Source organism: Rhopilema esculentum, unplaced genomic scaffold, assembly GCF_057945365.1.
Source record: "Rhopilema esculentum isolate cy_ngs unplaced genomic scaffold, ASM5794536v1 HiC_scaffold_37, whole genome shotgun sequence".
Classification (NCBI taxonomy): Eukaryota; Metazoa; Cnidaria; class Scyphozoa; order Rhizostomeae; family Rhizostomatidae; genus Rhopilema; species Rhopilema esculentum.
The window spans coordinates 490,584-512,141 of record NW_028300848.1 but is presented as its reverse complement, the minus strand read 5'-3'; the positions used below and the strand labels follow the sequence as shown (position 1 = coordinate 512,141).

Sequence of the window (21,558 nt, the reverse complement as noted above, 5' to 3'; positions counted from 1 at the left end):
AATACATAAATTTGTTCTCGCGCAAATTTCTTCCATCTTTTATAGTACCTGAGCTATTATCTTGTTGTAAGTTGTTGATCCTGTGTCCAGTTCTGTGGTACATTGCATGCCGAACAAGATCTCTTGTTCTGAAATACCTTAAAAACAAACTGCCTTATCTCTAGCAAATGGATAGATTTTAGTTCAGTTTTGTTGAAAACCCTCATTCCGAGGAATAAAGCTTAGAATAGGCCAAAAGTATTTTTAAAAGTGACTTGCTATTGATTTTTGTTAATGATAGAATTTTTTTACTTCTTCACTTAAACTTGTTTGTGATCCGCCTGGATCTGGACTGGAGGCACAACAGGAACCAGGTTTCTATTCTGCGGAGGCGCGTTTTTTCGGTAGATTCGCGAGACGGAAGTCTTTGGAGAGCAAGAAGTAAATAAATCAGTTTGAGAAACAAAGATAAAGTGGGAATGCAACCGCGAAGAGCTCGAGATATATTTGCGTAGCCACGTGAGTACTAATTTCTTTTCAATATTGGCAAGTAAATGTATATTTTTTTTCTGCGGCCACAACAGTGTGTTTTTGTCAGCTCTTATGCTGCATAATCCCTTAGGCCGTTTAATCATCAACGCGAACATTCAAGTGGCTTCGTAGGTGATTTACAGTGTCTGATTTTCTTTGTTAAAGTGAAAACAAGACATTAAACAATAGAGAATAGTAAATCTTGAATTGGGAGATTTTTACGAATTTTGTTGGGATTTGTACAAAGTACAGTTACATGTAAACGGTCATTTTATGACAAGCTAAAGGCTATTTAGACGTGGCGTGGTGTAATGGAGCCCCAAGTAAACTCGAAAATGTCAACAAGCTTAAGTATAAATCTTTTCTGATATTTTTACCATTGTATAGATGCGAAAGCAAACGTAGAATCAATAATTTTTTTTAAACTGTTCAATATTCGGCTAGGTTGTATCCAGTGCGCTTGTCAGACAAATCCCTGTTAAACAAACAATGACAAAACAACCACTTGCTATCGCTCAAGGCGAAGGTGACTGGAGTTGACGCATTTCAAGCCCATAAAACATCTAAGGCACTTTTCTAATGTTTTTGTCTGGTTATCGATTAACAGTGTAATTTGAAACTGTTAATCGAATTTTTCTAGAGCAAGTCGAATTTTTTATCCCCTATGCCAGCACTAGTCATTTTAAAATGTTTAAAAACTAAATACTGCAAATAAAAAAAAATAGTCGATGCGAAGCTAAAAACTTTTCATAATTTTCAAGTTGTTCTTTTTCTGCTCACATGCCTTTTTTTATTTTGTGCATCTTTCAGATTTCATTTCTTTCTTAAAAACATAAAGCAGATTTCCTAATAATATTTGTGCCATTAAATTTCCATATTTTAAAACCATAAAATCCAAATTTACCTAATTTCCAAAAGAACTTGAGTGGTTTACATCTTTTTAAATATTATTTTGCCTCCATATCTAGGGCTTCATTTAGTGCTATAAGTTGCAGTTTAACCATACCACAGGAAAGCCAAATTATGCCTAAATAGGGACAATATTGTCCCTTAATTGTAATTCAAAGATGAGTTCTATCATTTTGTGGCCTGTTTACTGAATATGGGCAAATTTTGAGGTAACTCAGTATTTCAGAACTATTGTACAATAGGATACAAATATTTAGATATTATGTTTACTTTCTGTAGGAGGGATAGAAGAATATGAGGGATTCTAGTGAGTGTTTGAATTGAAGCACCTGTTAAAAGTTAGCTTTGAATTGCAGCATGCATGTTAAATGTTCTTGCAAAGACATGTAAAAATTGGTTTGATAAGACAATGAGGCATGGAAGGAAGTGTGGAAATCCTTGATATTGCTTATCTGCTCCAAAAGAAATTTGCAGCGATCACTGGTGAGGAATCTTCTTTATTGATTAAATATTGATGATTCATATCCTTTTGTAATGTTTGTTTGCGCTTTTTTCATTCAGAATTATTGGTTTGGTAGGATGCAAAGTACAGGGAGGGTGTTAGATAAGGATTGGATTATAGTGCCACACTTTCAAGGGTACTTGAAAATAAAAACACCCATTTTTAAAATTCAGTTTTTAACGTTATAATAAAGAAGATAAGGTTGTAAATAAAGTAAATTGTTTGCATCATTTTGCTTCTACTAACTACAAAATTCTTTTTTTTACTCAACAGTAGCAGAGTTTACAAAAGGAAATTTGTTTGGGGGGGGGGCTGGGTCACAGCCCCATGCTCTCACTGAATCCTTCCCTAGCAATGTATCTGACATATAACATTTTACTTGAGAGCGAAATCTGCCAAAGTGGGGCAAGGAGTATATTTTAAGTTATTTCATTTGCACAAAATATCTTATTTTGAGGTTAATTTTACAAGTCAATGTCAAAATGGGGGATGGGGTGTTGCCAACCCTCAAAGTTTGAATCATTGCTTTACATTCAGGGCTTCTAAACAATTTGTGGCATAATTACTGAAAACAAAGAAAAAATGGAAGAAGGAGTTTTTATTAATTTGAAAATATAAGGGAGAACTTCTTTGTAGACTAGTTTCTTCTTTTGAACATTATTTGAGCCAAAGGAGACAATACAATTGAAAACTTTTGTTCAAATTTTTTGAATAGTTTTATGTTTTCAGCAAACCCACACCAATCCCTAAAATATACTTGCTTTCAATAAAATGTTATACACTCAGATTAAAATTGTTTATGTGGACATTTTATGCATTTTGTCTCAAAATCTTCGTTTCTGTTTGTCTTTGTAGGTGGCTTAGACAGGGATGGGTATCCATTGTTAATATTCTATGATGTTGGCATTGACTGTACCTCAGTTGATAGCAAAGATTTCCTGAAACTCATTGAATATCTTTGTGGCATTGCAAAGTGAGTTTTCCATTAGGACCATCTACTTTTAGAAACTGTATTGCTTTATGTGTTGCAAAAGCAAATATCCTTTCAGATTTTTGTTTTGGGAGGGGAGGGGGGGGGGGGGGGGGGGCAGAAGTTATCAGCAATTTCGTTGTTTTGGGTGTTGCTTAAAGGGGTGTGTCCCAAAAATTTCTAATGCTCATAGTTCTGAAATGGAATTTGAATTTTCAATATAATTCTCAGAATTTTCTATTTGCATTGACCTTTTCTGATCCATCAAGGTCCATTGATATCTGAGAACAGGAAGTTTTATCACTGATAATGATTTCATATGGAATGACCCTAAAGTCAGTTTTGTTTGATGTGTGATTTGGAATATCAGAAGTGTTCCATTTTGCTGTTCCTTTCAGAGAAATACTTTCAACAAACATTATCAAGATTATTGGCCTACAGCTCGAAAGCAGCAGGTCAAATCACAGGTCCCTTCAAATCACAGCTAGCTCTTCATTTCTTTGTTTTATTGTCCTCTTTTATTATTTTTGATCTATTATATTGTAGATCTTTATGGGAGATCGATTATCTCACAGTTATTGTTGATAGAAGAACCTCAAAATGGCAGCAGATCAAATCTGTTTTTCTAAAACTCAAGGTATTGACGCTAATATAAGTTCTTTTTGTGTAAATATTTATTTGTTTTGTCTTTTTAGTCATTTTTTCATTGTAGCTCTTCTTAGTAAAATCACGAACAAATCTTTGCAGCTTACAGAGAGAGATTTCTTTTCCAAGAGTTTAATTGCTATATATGTCTTGCGATATGTGACGTAATCAAGCAATATCACCTAAAGTCAAGCAATTGATTTTTGGTGTTTTTGACCTGTCTTGCTTTCCCCTGTAGACACAACTGACTGTCTAACAGACCTGCGACTTAAAGTTTTCTCCCACATCTAGGCAGAAAGAGAGAACATCAATTGTCTCATAGACATGATCCACACCTAAATGCTAAAAGTTGTTAATAGCTACAATTAAAATTATTTAGCTTTTAGTTGTCGTAAATTGTACTTATTTTATTTAGAGGCAGAATACATGTTCAGCCCTTGCTATCAATTGAAATATAACACCCTCTACGTTGTGCAAAGACATGTTTTTCCAAACTTCTGTTTAACAAAATCAAGCGCCCATTTAACATTTATCACTCAATCACAACGATGCTGTACTCGTCAGTTAAAAGGTGATTGTCTCATGCATGACTGTTAGAACTCTTCTAAATTTGGTAGGGTCTGAGAGAAGGAAATCTGAGATCTCATTCTTATTTAAAATTCTACGAGCACCTGCCTGTGCCCATATATCTTTTTAATAAAACAGTCTTTTCGTTTCAATTTGATCCTTTTTCACATTGTCAATGTCGTTGCTTGGACAACGGCTTTTGCTTTTCGGCACTTCGTTTGCTAGTCTGGTGGTCTGTTATTAGATAGCTAAAGATGTTGTTTCTTTTGTTGACAATGATAAGTACATAACTTGAGCATATGGTGTTGCCTCGTAACCATACATAGCTTTTATAAGACCATCCCACTTTTTCGTATCGAGAAGAAATGTGAAATTGAGACTTTTTAAGGAAATCGACAGAACCAATTATTGTTGTTTAGAGCTCTCTTTATTTGCTGTGCGCTTTTTCGCCACTGAATCACTGAATACGAAAAAAACGACAACAAATTGAAATTACATCATTCGTCGGTCATCAAGTTCTCAGTGCGCAATGTTACCGTCAGATGCAGGTGAAGCCACCAAAATTCGGTCTTTATAGATTTTTTCAAATGACGTCATTTAACTAGAAACGACTCCAATGTAGCCTGTGCACATGCTAATCAAACATTGAGTGGAAGGAAAATGAGTTCATTGGAGGATACATTTTGTGGTAAACCCTATCTGAAGTTTTCACACTCAATCTGATTCAAACAACGACATGGCAAGAAGTATAGATATAGTATGCCCAAGGTTTGATAACAAATTGCCAATCGTAGTAAAGTCAAACTTGCTTCAGACGGATCTCTTTCGACTTTACGAAAGCCAGTTTCCTTGTATGTACCACTGGAAGCTATCTAACGTATGAAATCCGACTCATATGAATGTCCGAGTGAGAAATGTCTGACTTATTTATGCGAGTTTGGTTGCAAGCCATTAGGATATAGAGGTCCGGCTTTTTTCATTTTCCTTCGACCAACCAATATTTTTGATCTTTCATTTTTTGGCTTAGAAGATCTCTAGCTAAAAACTCTGAACCACTTAATGATAAAAGGGCCTAGCCTAGCAAACTGTTGGAAGCTAGTCATCTTGGCATGTTCATACAAGAGTAATTAGCAGCCAGTCTTCGCCAATTCTTCTTCACAACTGGAAAAGGTTACTCAAAAGAATGTCAGGAGTGTCCATAAAGAGCTGAGCCGAACTGGACATCCAATTACTCCTATATATTTGTGCGCTGTTTTTGAGGGAGTCAAGACATTTCGTGATGGATCAATATCTTTGCTCGTAGTCGGATGCAATGCCGCTCGTTATGAAGTTTTTGTGGCTTTCAGAAGAAATGTTAAGAAGTATTTAGAAGTAATGAACGTTTTATATTTTCAATTTTACAAACAATAACAATTGTTGTTGCGATTCATCCGCGATAGTGCAGTTAAACATACTGCAGTCTTTTCCTTAAACCGTTCACTTTCGATTTATCCTGGAATACATATGGTGAATCTTTTCTGTCGAAATCAGTTTCAGCGCATCATCTGCCATTTCATCGTCAATATTTACCAGATATCATTAATCATGGTTTGTCAAATATTTTGAAATGATAATTAATTAATAATTTCTACATGCTAAAAGTCTTGTGTTTGGTTTGTTTTAGGGTGTTGACTCGTTTCATATACACAAGCTTATAGTTTTAAAGCCAAATGGATTTTTCCAAAAGCACTTTAACAGCGAGAAAAAAGACTTACAAGACCTTTTGGATGGAAAGGTAATATATTTTTCTGGGACCAGGGTCTTCCGATTTCTGATGTCCTTTTTGTACTATGGATTGCTGATTTTTTCTCAGTAGATATCTCATTTTCATGAACCCAGTGGATGTTTTCAAATTTTTTCTCCTTATCTAAGAGGGATGACGATTACTAGTCCATCTGTTAAGATCTAAAAAGTGTAGGATCTGTATGTACGTTACCTAATCAATGCACCTTTGCACAGGAGGATTTTTTCGTGCACTGCAATTATCCTTTAAATCGCCTTGATAGGTATTAACTGAAGAAAGGGCACTTTGCAACTCAGCGTTTTGTGACGGAGATCGTTTGTTAAAAAAGGCTGCAAAATTTGAAATAATTCTTTCCTGATGCCCAACTTTTAAATTTTTGTGGAATCTTTAAATATGAAATTGTTTTTCTGTTCTTTACTAGATCATTTTTCTGGAAGGCCAAGACTCTCTTTTTAATCATATAGACGTAAGACAGATACCCGAAGACCTGGGTGGTGTCTTCGAATTCAATCATGTGGACTGGGTCGAGCATCGAACGGTTAGTCAGTCTTTTCATAATCAGATAGCATCTACGGCGTTTCGAACTATTTGGAAATGCAAAGAAAAATTAACGTTTTGTAGCTTATTGTAACTACATTTGACATATCTCATTTAGTATGTCTTCCTAGTCTTCCTAGAGACATATCTCATTTTGGAGGTTCTAGAGGGAGGCCTAAAAGAGAGGGAATTTATTAAAGAAAGGGGTTATCTCCAAAGTAGGAGATAGACACTGTTCCGGAGTTAATCTACATTAATATTATTGATATAACGTTTAATTTTGTGTGGAGTAGATTTCGTTTGTGTCTCATTTCGTAAGATGCTTAGGACCTAATAAACAAGTTATGCATTGTTTCTACTTAGTATGAAATGACATATGAAATGACATATTTTTATTTTGAATACTCAGGCTATTGAAAGATTTGAAATTACGTGCCGAAAGACAAGAACAAGGCTTGATCAGGTCAAAGACAAATTCAATCGCATAGAACCACTTTCAAGTCAACAAGAAATAGAGGAGATCCGAGGACTGCATCAAAAAGTCGTAGATGATATTGACGACGATTTTAAATGTAGCAAAGAGATCGCCGAAACATTGGAGTCGATTGTCAAAAAGCCTTTTAGCATAAAGGAGGCAGGGCCATTGACAAAATTCAATTACGATTATCTGGAAAAATGGGTGTCAAGTCTTGATACGATGAGAGAAGAGCTGCAAAGTCTATGGGGCAAACATGAAAAATACTTGAATGACTCTCTAGTTTTGTGTCGTTTTGAAAAGGAATTTTGTGATGTAAGTAGCGTAAGATATTTATTTAAATTTTTCAGTGTGTTTGCAATCTGCAAGGACAGCAGATGCTGTAGGGTTGAGAATTCCCAAATACAACTTGTAACCACTGATTTTATTTTCAAGCCAATCCAATTCGTTATATGTACTGATTTCTGTGTTTTTAAGCGCTTTATTATTTAAACTTCTTTCTACTGTAGTTTTATTGTTTTAGCTTTCCTAGTTTGGTTATATTTTTAAAGAATGATGTAACTTGTCGCACCTTCGGAGGGCCTTTGTTCGGAAAAAATTGTTTTTGATGTTCTTAATAGAACAGTGCTTGTCAGTTTGAACTATTCATTTTATGAAACTTATTGTAAAACGTCAACCGCGTGATACTTAGAGTTCTTAGGATAGCATGAACTGCTTTCTAAGTGCACCCGTTACTTGCCAATTGAACCAAATAGGAACAAATTCTCAGAAAACTTTCAAAGGTAGAAAATATTTCTCCGTAGAAATTATTGGCCTATTCTATTTGATTTATTAGCCACCGTAATTAAAATTGATTATGGTTTTTATATTTGCCAAAAACTCGAATTTTTTTCTCAGTTCATGTACATTTTACCTGTTTACGTTTTCCTTTAGGTATCGAAAGCTATGATTGAGCTGAGTGTTGTAGTCAGGGACCGCACAGTTATTGGGATGGATTTAGAGGCAGCGAAGGATCTCATGCAAGAGCTTCTTTCATTCAAAGAAAAGACAAAAGTGCGTATACTTATAACGTGGTTTTTTAACTTGAGATTTAAATATGTAAATGTTTATTTTCAAAAGCAGGTTTCTGTAACAAGAAATATCAAGTCAATTTAAAGAAAGGCTTTTTCTTTGAAAATAAAGTTTTTACGTTTTTCTAAGAATATTTGTTTGTACAAAGAGTCATATTAAAGATGTGTCTATGAAGCTACTATTTAAGCACATTTTCAACGCACAGAAAGCATTACTATGAAGTTTCATGACTAAAATGGCTGATGATATCAGACAGGGCAAGCACAAGACTAGATATCTTGACTTTATGTGGAAAACAAAAGGTTGGTGATGAAGAAAGCGCAACATGTTCCAATTGGTATATATATAGTATCTTTTGAACTATATTGTATTCGTATATAGTAGATAGTTTTCTATTACTAGGGAACATACGAGAAGATCAAGAGACTCAGAAACGAAGGGTTCGATATGATTGACAGTGGGCATTTTTCAGCTTCCAGCATTCGTTTGCGTTGTAACGAGATAAAGAAACTCTGTGACGAATTTGAAGATGCATTAGAAAAGAGACAGGACGTTGTTCAGACAAACATTGATGTTCACTCCTGTCTAGACCAGGTATGCATTCAAAATCTTAGATTTTTTAACGAATGAGTGTCAAGCCTTTATCCAGTTTTCTTGCAAACTTAAATGATTGCCACATATTGTTTTGTTTTCGATTTAAATTTGTGTTCTTGCTGTTAGTATTTATGCGAGGTTAAGGAGGTTTTTGGCGAAAACTTTCTTACTCGTTAAAGCAACTTGTGTTTGGCAATGGTTCTCATTTGACGGTTAAAATAAGTCAATCAATTTTCATAGGCCTTGAATGTGGAAAGAAAAAAATTTAATTTGATTTAATTTTAACGTAAAATCTTCATCGAAAGAAAGCAGTAAGACTTCATGTTCATTTTAAGGCAATAATATTAGGGGTGTAACATTATGAGAGAAAATTTCAAGGATAAGGGTTTATAAATACTCTGCCAGGTCTCATATTCTATTCCAATGCTTAACTATTCTACCATATTGTAGTCATATTTTTTATTTCTGAGTTTTACTTTAAAATTTTCCTTTTTTTTAAAGATAAAACACGCTAGACATCCTGTTTAAGTGAATGGGTTCTGATATTGAGTCTGTGTCACCATCACTGCTATCTGCTAAAGCATCTTGTTACGTTTTGTAGGTCACGTTTTTGTGATACTTTTGAAGAATTTACCTCAGAATTTCAGGAAACCACTAAAGCATCCGAAATTTCATTCAGAATTCTAAGAGATATTTTGTTACAAACACCAGTTTTAAGTCTTTTATTATGTCTTTTAAGTCTTCATAGTTTGGGTCCAGATAGGAACTTTACCCACATAAAGTCAGAAGTTCAGAAGACCCAAAAACATATGAGATACATTGTTTCATGATCTTCTTTGCAGTTTTCCCGAATTTCGTTCAGAATTGTGACATTTTTTGTTACCAACGCTAGTTTTCAGCCCTTCAAAAGGCTTCAGTATGGGGGTCAGGACTTGAACTTTGTCCCAAAAAGTCAGAATTCCATGAGATCCCCCAAAATATCGGTGATACATTGTTTTATGACGTTATGTGAAGTTTCCCGGAATTCTGTTCAGAATTCTAAGTGATTTTTGGTAACCATTTCTTATTTTTGGTGAAAATTAATTTGTAATTAAATTGCCTCTTTGTATATTACAAAGTTTAATATATTTTCGATGTTTCAAGCATAACTCTTCATCAAGTAAAAAAGAATAGGAGGAGTAATGATTGAAAAGAGAATAAATAAGTAGAATCGAAAGATTAACTATATGGAACGCAGTAGGAATACGGCGTTGTGGAAGTAATTAAAGGCCTTTGGTCGTAACGAAAGTAACGAAATAATTTTACATACATTTTCCATTAACGTCTACCATCTTACATACAGTTCGGGGATCTGGTTGTTATTATTTAAAACTCTGCTGTGCATCAAGCATTTATCTTGTCACCTTTTGCATTTGTGAAATTTGTTCTGAGCTAAAACAGTTGTACTGTTATCTTACAGAATTTTGAGCTTTGAAATTTTGCTATTCATTTTAATCAATAGTGGAATTAGTGAAATAATTTAATTGGTTTTCAATGTATTGTCACCTTCTTCAGTTGAATTCTTGGTGCAAGAAGGGTGTCGATCTATTAGCCTCGCAGTCCTTGGACGAAATTCAGCACGCGGAAGGGGCAGTCAAAGCACTGGAACAGATTGAGAGGTTCATTGCTAATGGAGAGGGCCTAAGCATGGGGAAAATCAATCGACTGAATAAGCTTTCTTCAAATTTGAGTAACTCAGATATTGATGTGAAGGTAAAGGAAGCTTTAGCAAGAACTGAGGAAATAACAGAAATGTTTGAGAAGAGAGAGAATAGGTGAGTGTCGTCTTCATTCTGGATTGTCGACTGTATCTATTGAAATAAGAAAAGCGCATAGAAATAGAATATCCTAAAGTCAACCGTTATCATTGCTGAAATCCAATTTCTTTTTGGTCACGGTTATTGGGAAACATTAAGAGAAATGTAATTCATACGTCATTTTGATCGTAATTTCAAAGAACTTGTGTAAGTTTTGATTTCAAAGAGCCCCTTTAAATTTTGATTTCAAAAACCCCTGTAAATTTTATTTTCAGGACCACAAGAGTATCTTTATCTTAATCATGTTAATAGTGTTCAGTGCATTTGACAATATTCGTGAACCAGTGACTCACCCCCACCCCCTGAATCCCTCCCTCCCTTCCTGGCTGTTTTAAAATCATCCTATCCCTTCAGATCTATCCCTTCAGTGTTGCTGCTAATTAATTAAGCCAATGAATTGCTAAGCAAATAAACACCATTTTTAAATTTATTAATGAGATTCGCAACATTATGCTTTGTTTGCAGTTTAAAAAAGCTTTCAAAGCCACCTGCCAGACCGGTACAACCCGTCAAAGCCATACAGAAGCTAGCTTCTCCTGCACATAAACAAGAAAAGGCAAAAACTCAGACATCTTCGACTTCTCGAGAACGAAAAGAGTCGAAAGATTTGAAGAAGAACATCGATGTTGTCGTTACTAGTCAACCAATTAGAAAGCGGATGAGTTTCAGAAGATCCACCACAAGACGTAGGCCTTTCTCTACGCCTGCTATGTTGGTAAGTGTGGTTGAATCTTGTAATAAAAAGGAAAAAAAATTTTCACTTCTATTTCCCCAATGTAGAGATCTTTTTGTTTCAATAGTTCTCTTAAAAACTATATAATAAAATACACAAAATTGGCAAAGCATTCTATGAATAACTTTGATGCAAATGCAGGTTTTGCACTGCACCAAGCAGTGACTGATAGAAATAGTCCCAAACTGGGCTTGTAGGTTTATATACATCGACTTTTGGTTTATTTAACAATATTTCATATATATAAGTGTTCTTTTTCTGCTCTAGGATTCGCATTCTTCTACAGATTATGAAGAGGAAGACCAGGAGCTTGTGAAAAAGACAAAGTAATTGTTTCATATTGTACACTTATGAATTTCTAATTGTGATCTCATCTAGTTTAGTCATTGTTATTAATGCTTGATACTACGTAGCATTGGAAACATTTTGTAAAGAAAGCTAGTAAACCACTTCTTTTTACATCTAGACTGGTAATGCAGGAGATTGTGGAAACAGAAAGAGATTACGTCACTGATATTGAATGTGTCATAGAGGTATGTTGTTTTTAATTGGTACTTTTTACTGTATGTATTTCAAATACAATATTTCATTCGTCTACTAACTAATTACCAGTTTGAATAACTTCAGATAAAACGAACTTATGAATTGTATCCTGTTCCTTCTAACAATTTCTAACTCCACCTGATGAACTTATGGCGGTGTTAAGATGATTATAATTTAATCTTTTAGACAGAGCCAAGTATGTTAATCTAGGGTTTCGGTGGGTGAACTAAATTTTATGCAGCAGGCATAGGAATGGGGCACATCCCACAACTTTTGGCAAAGCAGTTGAAAAGTTCTTGGCAAAAATGTTCTTGGCATTTAGTTACATAAATGCTGTTGAGGTTGTTTGCTTGTGCTCCTTTCCAGTATTTCTTCGCTATAATTAAACTACAACTCTTGCGAACCAAAGATTGTTGCTGATAAAACCCGTTTTGATGCTAACGGTCATATGCATTTGATTCTTTTTCATATATAGAGATGCTATGCCGCATCTAACTGTCACAACCTTTTTTGTTAGGACATGTGGTATTCAGGATACACAGATACTTGAACGACACAATATATCACCGTATGGAATTTTCGTGCGATCATCAAATTACTGCATACCTAAACTTTTCTAAAACCTTTGAACATAAAATCACAAAAAACAGTAAAATATCTAATCCATTTTTACTTTGATAAGCCTATTGTAGAATTTACAGTTTTCAGTATTGAAAATGCACTTGTTTCTTTCATAGGGATACTACAATGCCTTTGATGACCCTGATTTTAACATACCTGTTCATCTAAGAGGGAAGAAAAATATCATTTTTGGAAACATTGAAGGGATCTACCGATTTCACAAAACGTGCGTTGAGGTTACATTTATTGATATGCTTGATATCCTACACGTAACAGGAATCTTTATGTTTATGCTAAGATTGGTTTTTCAGTAAACGCCTATAGCACAATATGTATCATATTCTATCTTACGTTTTTCTTTTCCTTGAAAGCTATTCAAGATTATTTAACCGTCGTATATTAATGAAATAGACTTTATCATATTGAATTATATCTTTTATTTGCATTTTTGCTCTATTTTTTATTTCAATGCTTTTTTAGTACCACAAATGTTACAATTTTAAAATGGCATTTTTTGCAGGGTATTTTTGAAAGAACTGGAGGCGTGTCTGTCATCACCATACTTAGTGGGCCAAGTATTTTTAGACAAGGTGAGCAATTTTGAGCCAGGTTATGTGTAAGATGTACCTAATACAATGAAATGAAGTTTCATTGCGGATGTTACCCAAAATTAAACACAGTATGACTCCTAATTTCATCACTTAGTTTTTTCTTCGTTTAGAAGTAAACATTTTTTCAATCTTTGTTTAGGCAGGGCACATTTTTTACATTGAAAAACATTCTCCCGAAAAGAAAGTTGCTTCCTTATGCAAACTCCGTTCGGTAAAGTAGCCGAATGAGTTTTATCTAAATTTCAGCGAGATGAATTTCAATTTTATGCAATCTACTGCAAAAATAAACCCAACTCAGACGCCCTTACCAAAGAGCTTGAAGTGAAGAGTACCTTTTTAAAGGTAAGATTGGTTTTAATTATGTCAGCTTACATGTAGAAATCTTACCTTTTTTTAATAAAAATGTTTAGTTGGGTAGCTAGATACAAAATGTTATGTATAAGTAGTTTGGTTTTAAGTAGGGCTAGAAGCCAAATCATTTTTTTCTTATGGATATAACTAACAATTTTGAATCATTTTGCAATATCTTTAGTCTTAAAACAGTGTTTTGGCCAGCTTCTGAATAGCTCGGTCCATTTTGCTTTAACTGTGATATCTACGTTTTTGCCAGGATTTCCAAAGAAAACTAGGCCATAAGCTGCCGCTTGCATCCTATCTTCTCAAACCTGTACAGCGAATAACAAAATATCAACTGCTGCTCCAAGAAATGATGAAATACACTAGCAGAAAAAACCCAGCTCTTGTAGATTTGCAGGTAAGTAATAACTTGTATTTACAGACTTAAGTGTACTTATGTATAATTTAAAACTGTTTTAAACTTATAAATTGTAACTTAAAAATTTGTGGCTTAATAACTTGCAAGTGAAGTGATTCTCTTCGATTGCATTGGATCTGTTACTTCTGTTTAACTCTCAAATTCTTTTAATTTAGATTTCTTTAGTCCATTTGCAGAAGATCTATGGTTTTCCCCCATTTCCTGTAGTAATGTCACTATAAAGATGTCTTTCATGTACCAGCAAGAAAGACAGTGTCACATTTGTGAAATCAGGATTCTAACTCATCCAGTTATTTAAATGGGTTTTACATTGTTGATGTCTATTGCTAACAGTACAGTTAATTGATTGGCCTAAATCTTCTAGGATGCAATCAAAACCGTGAAGAGAATCGTTAGGAATGTCAATGATGTCATGCATTCTACAGGACTTGTTGGATGCCCTGTGAGTACTTGTTTGGTCGCCGTAAACCCAAGCACAACTGTTTGCTGGGTTGCTTGAATTTTGTGAATAGACCTGAAAAGAATGTGACCTTGTGAAAATTGAAATGCCAGTAAATCATTTCTTTAGAAACACCTACTGTATTCTTTTTTTGACATTTTCAAATATTTCTACCTTATCCTCGTCTTCTTCTGTCTCTTCCTCTTGTTGTTGCTTTCCTTTTTCTCTTTTTCTTTTTTCTCCCCTTCCTCCTTGTATTCTTCTCAATGCTCTTTCAAATGGTTTCTTTTCAACATTTTTATCAAATATCAGTATTTCGTATGGCACCTCTGTCTGTCAAATCCCCTCCGTGAAATAAATGGCGCTGTTTCTTTAAAACAGGAGGACGTAGGCATACTTGGAAAGCTTATTTTTCAAGATGCATTCACAGTATGGAATGTTCAAAACAGTATGCTGAAGCAAATAACAAAATTAAGAGGAAAAAATCGCCAAGTGTTTTTATATGAAAAGGCTATAATCATTACCAGAAAAGAAATGCAAGAATTCAGTGAAGGGAAAGAGGAAGTTGTCTACCAGTTTAAAAGTCTGTTCAAGGTTGGTATCTTCGAGATATTTCTTAGTTAAAGCGTTGGTCCAGTTCCAGAGCACAACAAGATTGTCATACTTATTAAGGAAAGGGGAGTAAAATTTCTGATAACCGAGAAGAGCACTAAGCTATAGAAAACCCATCAATTTTTTATTTGTTTTTTGTTGTTTGTCAGTAATGTATTAAGAAGTTTTTAACATGTCTAATGAAAGCAATGCATTCTTTTCAATCCCACGTATTTTTATTAACGCTGTATTTTAGAATAACTGGAATACTCTCGACTTTTGTGTCTTTACCAGCCTTTACCAACAAGAGCAAACCATACACGAGGCAATCTTCTTCATTGTCGTCCAATATGGCTAGCGTTTGGCCTTGATTAAACTGTAGCAATCGTCATTAGTTGTGATATGTTTTTCAAACTGTTTTGAAAGATCTCATCTATCCATAATGATATTATTCTTTGCAGATGTGTGACTTGGGTCTTACCGAGAAGGTCAAAGAGAACCCTTGCAAGTTTGAAGTTTGGCTGCAAGGAAGAAATGAAGTTTACGTTTTACAGGTATTAAACTGTAGGCTACTTTTGACTAGTTCTATAACTGGAAAAAGGAGTAAGTGGTCAGACAGCACTCGTAGGAAAAATGATATTTTAGAACCTTTGTTTATATACAACGGCTGTGCATGTTGTATGGAGTACTTCCAGAGGCTGTGAAGTTCGCCGCTAGACTCTTCTCTTTAAACTTGCTTTTCATCTTGAGCTGTTATTTTTATGTTAAATTAACGAACTGAGTAAGTTATCAAAGAGAAAAATGTAACTTGAAATTTGTTGCTCAAGCATTATGATGAATTCCTTAACTCTTCTATGCACAATATTCAGACGCCATTATTTATTAAAGGCTGGCACTAAAGAAACAAAAGATTCTTGGGTAGCTGAGATACGTAAACTCTTAGTAGAGCAGTTGAACTCTGTGAAAGGTACGTGTAAGAGTCTCATAGGCTGTGGTAAATCTTTTGAGCTCAATTGCTAATAAACTTAGTTTCGAGCTCAAAGCTGGTTTCCTAAAGATGTGGTGATCGCAGCACAGGATAGTGAGGAAAGCCATTGATAATAGCGGAATTTTCCAAACAACTGTAATGTATCTAGCCTGTAATCAATCTATATGTCATCATCTCTGTATCATGTTTTAGCGTTTACGCTACACAAATAAACTCGGGTTAGCTCGAGGTAGAAAACTCATGAATTCAAAACTCAAACTAAGCCTAGATTTCTGCTTGTGGGCTTGCATTAAAATAAACATTTTTCTGAAATCTCTAAGCAAACAAAAATAAACCTTTTTTCAACATTTTCTGATTAACTGCACCAGCAGATGAACTCTGTTCTTTCTAACGAGGTTGCAGGATATCTTCTTCTCTTCAAAAAATTATTTTTAAAAGCGTTGCATTTACAAGTATTCGAATCTTAGTCCTTCTTTGCGCAATTAAAACGTATACTTTTACAGTTGCATCTTGGGCCTTGATCGCAAGTTCCGACTTGGTTATTTTTACTTTAGCAAGATTGCCATAGCATTTTTGCATTGGGGGCAAAAACGAAAAAAAATTATCAAGAGTGACTAATGCTACATCGCTGAAATGAAAATTGAGCAATGATATAATTATTACAATGTTACAATAATTGTTAAAATATTAGGCCTTCTTTGCTCGTTTAATCTCTCCGCACTTCCAAGTATTTAAATTTTCTTGTAACTTTAGCCAATGAAATGATAAATTTATTATAGAAATGGCGGGGAATCAGCCTAACATAAAGACGAAAAGCAGTTATTCATACATTGGTAAGCAGACAATATGTAGATCTTTTAGTGATTGTAATGAATTCTCATAGAGGTTACTATTTAATTTATGTTCTTCAAATTTCACATTCATGAATCAATTTTCTTAAAACAATTCATTATAAATGTAACTGGTAAAAACTTAGTAGGCCGTAACAAAGATTATTTTCTTGCTATGTTTTGACATTGGCACATGCTATTAGGTCTGGTAGGCAACCACCTCCTCCTAAGATTATTCCCGATCTTGCCACTGAATAGGTTATAGCATTGTGTTATACCGAGATCGCTTGAAATTTTTATGCGGATGTGCTGCTAGGTAGAATTATTTGGCTAGTTAAGTAATTTTTTGTCATTTATTCAAGTGTTTCAAAGAAATTTCTGTCAAGGTCAATTTCTCATTTTCCGAAACATTCGTTCCCCTCTTTGCCATTGCCAGTTTCTCTAAAATGTGAGCTAAAAAAATCAAGGATTTGGCATAATTTATGTACACCTACAACGGCATTTGCTATCAAGGTTTCAAGGGCAACGGACAGGTTGAGAGACTTGAAATATTCTAAGCCATAACAATATCTCCTACCCTTTGTAAAGCAGTTCGTTGCAGGAGATTTAGAAATATTTCCCCGACTTTTTTATGGATGCAAGTATTTGTTTTGAAAATTTGTGACAGTCATTGAACTGAGCTATCGAAACTGCTTGTTGAATTCTTAAGAGAAGTAGGGTAAAGAAAGGAGCCATGATAAGTGGCTAAGGTATAGAATATTTCACACATGCAACTTGTTTACCATATCCCAGTGTATTTTATCGAGTTCATTTCATTTCTTATTTGTGATGTTTGTTTTTAGATCCGCAAAGAAGGGGTTCGGCTCCAGACATTACCGCGCTTCCTTTTTCTGCACCACCAAGTTCCAATAACAACAATGGTTCCAGTTCTTTTCCTTTTGACGAGAAATCTAAACTACCCCAAATTGAGAAAAATTTGAAGTAAGTTATCCATTTCTTTTTTTCACAAGCTATTTATTATGCAAACCATATTAAATATTTAGATATGCAGTTATAAGTAAAGGGGTGATGGGTTCCCAGTTTGGCCGGATAACATTCTTGGGTAAAGCAACTGTTGAGAATCACAAGGGTATTATTGTTTTTGATTCATTTTAATATTTACGTTAATTTAATTTTGAATAATACGTCCAAAAATTTATATAATTTGTATTCTATATTTATTTTGTTCCAATTTATATAATAATTTTATTTTTTATATTGAAAGTTTTTAATAGAGGGGCCCTATGCAAATCAGCATTTTTGTTGATGGGCTACAGTCTTTGAAAATTTTAATTGTTGATAAGGACAAACCATAAAGATAAGTATGAAAGAATAGTCGCTTCTCTTACTAATAAAATTGAGCATCAACTGCCTATATTAAATACATTAAGTATTATATTTGTATTTCAAAGTCGTTCGCTTTTCAATTTTCCAGTACACCGAAGCTTGATCAGAGGCGAGGCTCTGACATGGCTCTGTGGAGGAGTGGTGGCTCGACATCTGGAGTTTACCTGTCGCCGGCGACTGCCAGCGAATTCCTGGACTCGGACACAGGCTCCTGTTGGTCGGACAGTGAATTCGACGATGATTTCGAGGACGAAAATGTTTACGGAGACCAGGATCGGATGTCACAAAGTACGAATTTTAGCAATAACTCCGATGTAAGTATGAGAACCAGGCACTTTTGTAATGTTGATTCAAACTTGTATGAAGCCAAAACTTATGGACGTTGTATTTATGGACCCTGTACTTGTTTGTTGTTACCAGAGTTACCAGAATTTGCATGTAGTTGGTATTCGGAACCCTCCCTATTTCATATCATCACCAATCACGACACAGCGTGAATCACGATTACTAAGTATTAAGAACCTTCTGGAACATATAGCTATTAGTATGCAAATACTCGAATGTTACTCGTTCATGCTCAGTTGTCGGTTGTAATAATAACTTTGTTTAAAGTCAGAGTTGCAGCTTAATTCGTCTTGAAACCTTCAACAGTACATATGGACTTACTGTTGAATTTTGACAAATTTATCGTCTTCCAGAGGTGACCGTCTTACGGGACAACGATAAAGCTTCGATTTTTTGTGCTAATAAGAATTGGGGAACTTAATCAAAATTTAATTATTCTCCCTTGAGTGCAGGGTTTAATGTTGGCCAATAATATCAATCGAAATTTCCATTCCATGTTTCCTATTTCCTAAATGTAAAAAAATACGTTAGATCTGATATATTATTTGTTCTTTCCAGTCTTTCATCAGACGAAAATTCTCTTCAGTCGCTGATTATGAAGCTGTGGAGGCAACCGAGTTGTCATTTAATGAAGGGGATTCCCTCGAGTATGTACAGCCGGGGATGGACGGTTGGTGGTACATGAAGAATCTCAGGACGGGAAAAGAGGGTTGGGCACCATCGTCTTACGTTGAAGAACAAAGCTTGGATTCTGGGATATTACTTGAAGGTAACCTTATTGGTAACCTGGGATATTACGGCAATCAATTTCTGCATTTCACATAACAACCTATAGCTGGTATATTACTGGAAACTGAGCTTAAAAATCCCAGAGCTGCAACCGAAAATCATAAGGTCTTTGTTTAAGATAAAAAAGCGGTAGAAATATTTTGCAAGGTCAATTCAGGCAGCTTTTATGACAAGAAATAGCGGATCAATATATAATCTGCAGTTTTAAAACAATGGAAAATTGAAAAATTTTAGAAATTTTTGAATAATTATATGCACGTCAAAAATTCACATTAGCTGAATGCGTTTCAAGTTTCAAAATGCAAATACGCATAACAGGAGACTTGTTACTTTGTCATGTTGGGTTGCAATTTTAATTCTCAAGTTGAATTTTAGGCTTCACAGACTACATCAAATAAATCAGAAGACCCCTATCCTTAGCTGTTGATAGCTTTTGATAGTTTTTAGCCTGAATGTGTACTGAATACTCTTATCAAGCATTGAAATACAATATATATATATATATAATTTCTGCAATCGGATAGGGATAGCTGATAAGAAGTATCATTTCAAGCCACATATGATACAATTCATATTTTTTAATGAGGGTGTTTTATGTTACGTATCGCTAGAGAAGTTATCTTTTAATGACAAATGTAAGATTCCAGCTTTCCTGTTCCATTATTGCGTATAAACAGTGTGCTAGATGAACCTATCCGTCACATGAGCTTTGTTTTGTTGCTGGTATCAGAAATCGAGTCAGAATTCGAATCAGAATTCCATTTCATTGTTTTAATTTTCTTCTCTATTTTTCTTTATTTAATTTTTTCTTCCAACTCTCTTTTAGATCAAAAATCACTCGGAGATAGGAAATCAGTGGTTTCCCCAAGGCTGCGAGTAGAAACAACTGTTTGAAAAACATTTTTAGAATAGTCATCAGTGGTAAGAAGATGTTTTGATTTGTACCTTAGTAGCTAAGACTTTTTGTAAAAATAACTTATGGGATTCAGAATAGTTCGACGATTACAAAATTACACTATAAAAATTAGATTCAATTAGGTTACAGACATCATTTTCACCTAAATATTTTAAAGATCCAGCCATTTTTACAGCGTTTGAATGTATAACCGTTGGGTATCTTGTTCGTAAAATCGGTGAATATATTTTCTCGTAGAATGTTGTTAATAATGATCCATTTTATAAAAACCTTACATAGTTGCAGGTGTTATGTAAAATTTTGTATCAAGTCGGTCCCAACAGTTGAATAAGACTAGTTTGAAACGCGTAACATTTTCGATAACTGTTTCGTAAAAATTTTGTACATTAGAGTACTGAAAAGCATAGGTTCCAAATCTTTGATTGGCTAAGAGTTCTGATTACATTCAGATTGTCCATACCATATTGACCAATCAGAGTTCAAGAATTTGACAACAAACGTGACTCGCAGCTAGATTTAGGCCTATTTTGCAAGTTCGTGAACTCTGATTGGTCAATATGGCATGGAGAATTTGAATGTAATCAGAACTCTTAGCCAATCAAAGATTTTGAACCTATGTGAGTGGCTAGTATGCTTGCTCGAGGCCTTGTTAAGTAATTCTCCGCAAAGGTAAACCTACTTTGTCTAAAGTCAGGCTGTTCTTGTTTATGTTTTAAAGATGCATACAGGAGTTGCAGAGTCGAAGGCGCATTCTTTAGAGTCTTATATAAAAGGTGTATCTTGATGATGAACTGGGTCAGTGATTCCTAGCAGTAGAGGTGTCTTGTGAGAATAGGTGGTTCATGGATCAATGCCCTTCTAAATAAAAGCGTTTTGATTTATCAGGCAATAAAGATTCTTAAATGCAAAGTACTTTATGAGAAGACAGCCTTGAGGCTTCGAAACATCTAGGTTCCTCTTTGCTGAGACTATGCTGATTCTGACTGTCTTCATGACAATCTCCTGTATCACTGAACTCACTCTAGGAATAGAGACTATAATTACGCTTTAGAAATTCAACACAGTGATACCAAAGTATAAGATGTTTTATGTTATAATTTTTCTATTTCTGAATAAAATCTTGAATCAAAGTAAAAGCAAGCTGAAGCTCAATCTTTTTTAAAGAAAGGGGTTTTTTAAAATCAATTCCTAGTTATCTGTTCGAATTGGACACTCTATATATAATTCAAGAGATATAAAGTTTCAATTGTTTGAAGTTTATTAACGAGTAAATATCTTTATTGTTTTCCTCGCACTGAGCAATTGTTGCTCTTTTTACTTCCTATCGCTATGTTGCAACAATTAGCTTACATTAAATCTGGACAATTAAAGGCAATCCAATGCATTTATTTCAAGCATTGAGGGCGAGCTAGTGTTTTTAACTTGGAAAATATTGGACAGTTTAGACTTTGTTAGCGTTTATGGTAGGCCTGGGGCTTGTGTCTATACGAGAGCCAGGGTGCATTCCATGTACTTAGGCCCGAAGATCTTCGGCGTACACCCAGGTTTTTTTCGGCGTTCGGCGTGCAAACC

The 21,558-nt window shown here is 34.6% G+C and overlaps 1 protein-coding gene across 1 annotated transcript; it reads left to right on the top strand.

Moving 5' to 3' along the window:
- The first annotated feature begins 363 nt into the window (after positions 1-363).
- On the top strand, positions 364-20,493 carry LOC148957111 (guanine nucleotide exchange factor DBS-like). Its single transcript, XM_089115930.1, has 26 exons — positions 364-498; positions 1,776-1,902; positions 2,777-2,894; positions 3,438-3,528; positions 5,767-5,877; positions 6,308-6,424; positions 6,833-7,213; positions 7,832-7,951; positions 8,372-8,563; positions 10,118-10,377; positions 10,885-11,134; positions 11,420-11,478; positions 11,619-11,685; positions 12,433-12,542; positions 12,837-12,906; positions 13,174-13,269; positions 13,538-13,681; positions 14,067-14,144; positions 14,523-14,735; positions 15,194-15,286; positions 15,621-15,699; positions 16,500-16,553; positions 17,393-17,531; positions 18,025-18,250; positions 18,840-19,050; positions 19,897-20,493. Exons 2-26 carry the CDS (start codon positions 1,836-1,838, stop codon positions 19,962-19,964), a joined length of 3,414 nt encoding a protein of 1,137 aa, XP_088972056.1. The 5' UTR covers positions 364-498; positions 1,776-1,835; the 3' UTR covers positions 19,965-20,493.
- The last annotated feature ends 1,065 nt before the right edge of the window (positions 20,494-21,558 follow it).